The sequence below is a fragment of the Olea europaea genome, unplaced genomic scaffold, assembly GCF_002742605.1.
Source record: "Olea europaea var. sylvestris unplaced genomic scaffold, O_europaea_v1 scaffold1075, whole genome shotgun sequence".
Classification (NCBI taxonomy): domain Eukaryota; kingdom Viridiplantae; phylum Streptophyta; class Magnoliopsida; order Lamiales; family Oleaceae; genus Olea; species Olea europaea.
In genome coordinates, this window is record NW_019228104.1 from 27,841 (window position 1) to 32,277 (window position 4,437).

At 29.5% G+C, this 4,437-nt stretch overlaps 2 protein-coding genes across 2 annotated transcripts in view; both read right to left on the minus strand.

Moving 5' to 3' along the window:
• LOC111373157 overlaps window positions 1-252 on the minus strand; it is an 8,209-nt gene extending 7,957 nt beyond the window's left edge. The window contains exon 1 of the mRNA XM_022995642.1: window positions 177-252. Within this exon, the coding sequence (XP_022851410.1) occupies window positions 177-252 (76 nt within the window). The remainder of the gene's footprint in view (window positions 1-176) is intronic.
• Window positions 253-3,005: 2,753 nt separating this feature from the next.
• LOC111373129 (NAC domain-containing protein 60-like) overlaps window positions 3,006-4,437 on the minus strand; it is a 5,625-nt gene continuing 4,193 nt past the window's right edge. The window contains exons 3-4 of the mRNA XM_022995610.1: window positions 3,866-4,156; window positions 3,006-3,654 (exon numbers count right to left, since the gene is read on the minus strand). Of these exons, the coding sequence (XP_022851378.1) occupies window positions 3,157-3,654; window positions 3,866-4,156 (789 nt within the window). The 3' untranslated portion in view covers window positions 3,006-3,156. The remainder of the gene's footprint in view (window positions 3,655-3,865; window positions 4,157-4,437) is intronic.

The window sequence follows — 4,437 nt, forward strand, 5'->3', positions numbered from 1 at the left end:
TTTTTTTTTTAATCTTATCTTCATTGATACTTTCATCTGCAAGCATTCTATTGTAGATGCTAGCTTAAAAAAAAAAAAACTATGCGCTGTGTCAAGACTCCTCAGTCCTCACAAAGTCTCCCCATGTGCAGAGACTCCGCACAAAATCACAAAATGTGCGGAGTCCCGCACAATACATTTGTGGCGGAGTTGCTTCACATAATGTGCAATCTTTTTCTCTTTCTTTTTCTTTGTTTTTTGGCTAAAAGTCATGTAACCTAATATTTGTCTATAATAATTAAAATTTGCCTTCTACAATTTTTTAGTTTGTTATTTTATTAGCTTAAAAAGATGCATTAAAGTGAAAGATTACTATTATGATATGACATAAAATTACAACAGTCAATTTTCTTTATTTTTTATACAGTAAATCAGAAATTCAATATAAAATAAATTTTATATTTTTTATGTTAATTTGGTGAATTCATTTTTATTGGAATATCGAGGATTTAGTTTCGCTAATTTTATAGTTGGTTCACATTTATTGTTTCATAAATATGATATAACTTTATTTTATCTTCATTTGTACTTTCATCTGCAATCATTCTATTGTAGATGCTAGTTTAAAAAAAAGTCTCTACACTGTGCAAAGAATATGTACGGAGACTCCTCACAAAATCTCCCTATGTGCGGAGACTCCGCACAAATGTGTGGAGACAGTGAAGACTCCGCACATTTTTGTGGGGACTCTACACACTCTGCACAAAAATGTGCGCAGAATGTGCGGAGTTTGGTGTGAAGTTGCTCTGCACAATGTGAAACCTTTTTGCGCTTTTTTTTTTTTTTTTTGGGTAGAATTCATGCAACATAATATTTGTCTATAATAATTAAAATTTGTCTTGTACAATTTTTAGTTTATTATTTTATTAGCTTAAAAAGATGCATTAAAGTGAAAGATTACTATTATGATATGATATAAAATTACAATATTCAATTTTCTTTTTTTTTTAATATAAAATAAATTTTAAATTTTTATAAAAAATTGTAAGTCTAATAAAAAAATATAATTAAAAGAATAAGTTTAATTTCAATATAATACCAAAAAAATCTCTCAAAAAATAAAAAGGAAAGAATCATTGCAATGCTAAACAATAAAAGAATCTAAACATAATAATAAAAAAAGAAAGAAAAAGAAAGAACGTTGCCAAACAACCACAACAAAAGGAAACTGTCAAAAACTAACAACAATTATTATTCAAATAAGGAATTTCGAAAAACAGTTGAAAGAGAGCTTGAATTTGAAATAAATAAATAGTGAAATGTATTATTTATTGCACTATACATACTTTACCCACTAAAATGTAAAAACTTTTGCTATGATTTTTGGCTTTTTTTCAAAAATACTCACGTCATTGTTACAATCGTTATTTCATTTAATTCTTCAGCAAGTTAAGAGTATAGATTTATTGTTTGGTGTTGAAATTTTTTTAAATAATCATAATAAATCTTCTTGTTACAGTAATAAAATTACAATAATTTTTTTTTTACAAATAGCATAAAAAAATAAAAATAATTTCATCTTCCACAAAAAAATAAAAAAATAAAAAAAAACACATTTAACCACTCTTTTTTTAATTCCCGAAGCAAGAAATACAATTATATAAAAAGAAGATAATATTGAATTACAACATTTCGTAGTTAAGAAATTCAATATTAAATAAATTTTATACATTTATAACAAATTATAAATCAATTTGATATTTTCTTTTACATTAATAAAAGAATATAACTAAAAGAATATAACTTCAAGATAATGCAACAACAAAAAAAGCATACTCTAAAAAAAACCACTGCAATCCAAATGAGTGAACAAACATAATACAAAGAAAAAAAATACGCTGTGAAAAACAAAATTAACCTATGAAAAAAAAGAATGCTACCACAGAATTCAAACAAAATAAATGTCAAAATAAAATGACAGAAAGGTATCACTTCTTATTCTTCCATTATTTCATTTAAACCCTTTCATCTCTCAAATTTCATCTCTTCATCGATCTCAAGTTATTACAACCACAAATCAAATGTAGTTTTATTTAATTTAANATATTTAACGTTTTCCTATGTATATATAATCAGTTGATATAATAATATTATGATTAATGAAATTCTGTATATAATTTTCTTTTATCCAATTTCATCAACTACATGTTATTTTCTATACTATAGACATTGTTTCCTGGAAAAATCATTGGAGAAAGTAAGTTTATAGGAGATAAATATCAACACTGTCAAACATTGAATGTCAACAATCCAAACAAAATAGTTTGTGTAATATCATATATTTCTTATTCAAGCATATTTTTTCTAGATGTGACAAAATACTGTGATGAAACTGTAAAAATCAGTAATAATTTGGAATTATTTTCTTATATCATGAAAACATTTATAGATATTGCTTCAAAAACATTTCAAAAAACTAAAATTCATACGCTAATAAAAATACGATAAATATAAAATTCGTGCAACGCACGTGACAATTACTAGTAGTATATAAATAATTTAAGTTTTATAAATCAATTGATCTGGAAAATAATATAGAAATAAACTGAACCTTTAGTTCACAGTACCCGTTGATCTGGTTCTACTGCTACCTCTTGTGATAAGTTTTCCTACTAAATTTTGAGTCTTTTTTTAAAAAATCCCACGACCCCGAAGAAATGTATAGCTCAAGGCCATCACTCCTCAAAACTGGTGAATCTTTGATCTGGAAAGGAAAGATTGTTACACTGAAACTTTGAAATGCTGTAGAACATGAACCTTGGATCAAATTCTGAGTCAAACTACACTGATGGAACAAACAGATTTCTGGAGTCCTTCGATGTAGAGTATTATTCCGTGGCTTTAAGAAGGATTTAGATACCAAAATAAACTTGTAACAACATATTTGCCAGCAGTAATAAGTAAACCGAGAATAGGCAGGAAAAATAAAAAAACAAGACAAGAACAGAGCCAAGTAAAATAGAACATTGCAGTCTCAAGAAAAAGTATCCGAGTACATTAAGAAAGGTTCATAATCCATCTGTAGCAAACATGTATATATCATAAAAGTTTATTACATTACACAGTAAAATACACATTCTGATCTCCTCTTACATGCTAAAAAACTGTATTTAAGCATCACTTCAAGACCGACGTAATAAAACCGTACCAGTCAATATTAGGAGATCTTTTAAATCCAGAACCATAATTAACCTTCTTGACTTGCCAATAACTTCCAGTAAAGAACAGAAGTAGCCCCAGAAAAACTAATAGAACCAGAAACAGGGTAAACCTAACTCTAATCATTGGAAAATGGCTAAGTAGTGTCTGCTGGGTACTCGAGCTAGCTTCACTCTCACCAGTGTACTCCTTTTCACCTTTAGATGCTTCAGAGAGATTTACTCGACGACGTTCTAGTTTTGGCCACCTTAGTCTTGGTCGTCGATTTGCTGTCCCCTGGAAAAGAAATGTGGTGGATACAGTAGACTGAGTCAGATGCTCAGATTTCGTGTCCAGCTTGGGTTCTACAGAGACAGATGAAAAGAGTCCTGCAGTTTCATTTAATGAAGAATCATCTAGTGTGATTATATCATCTTTCATTATATCAGCATAAAAATCCTCTTCATCATCACAATCCTGAAACAAGAAACAATCGAACAACAGATTAGAGCCCAGGCTGGACAAGCAAAAGGAATCAGCTAAAAGTCGATATTTAGCTGTAATTTTGCATCAGAGAACAGATATCATAAATCCATTTATATCAAAGGACATCTTTCTTCTCTCTTAATCTGGGTTAGATATGCAGATATAAGCAGTTACCAACAGAACATGAATATGTAAAAAGAACCTTCTCGTTGCTTGAAGAATTGTGCTGATTGAACTCCGTTACTTTCTCACCAGATTCAGAGCCAGAGTCAACCTGTTCTACAGAATGAGAATTATAAATGCTACTATACTCCTTTGAACAGCTTTCACCAACTTTGGTCCCTTCAACCATGCCTGATTGTTCAACTCCATATGGAGCTGTAGTTACATCGTTTACTACAGACATATCACTTTGAATGAGAGAACTTATTCCTTGATTATCATTTATGTGGAACTCACTGTTCTTTCGAAGGCGGCATACAACCATAGTATCCTACAAATATTCGTTAGTAAAATACACCACCCCGTCAGGCAAATGTAAAGACTCTGAAAATGGTAATACGATCACTCAAAAACATACAGGCTGTAGAAACTAGCTAGAGAGTGATAGATGGCTCAATGAATATCATTACATTTCTTATAAAAAGGAAATATAGATCTTTTTGTTTTGGTTCTATCCAGAAGCAAGAATTTTCAATATAAATTCTACTATTGACCTCATCTTTTAGAATAACAATAAGAAGGTGAAAACTTTGTGTCGTTCTATGCCTTGCA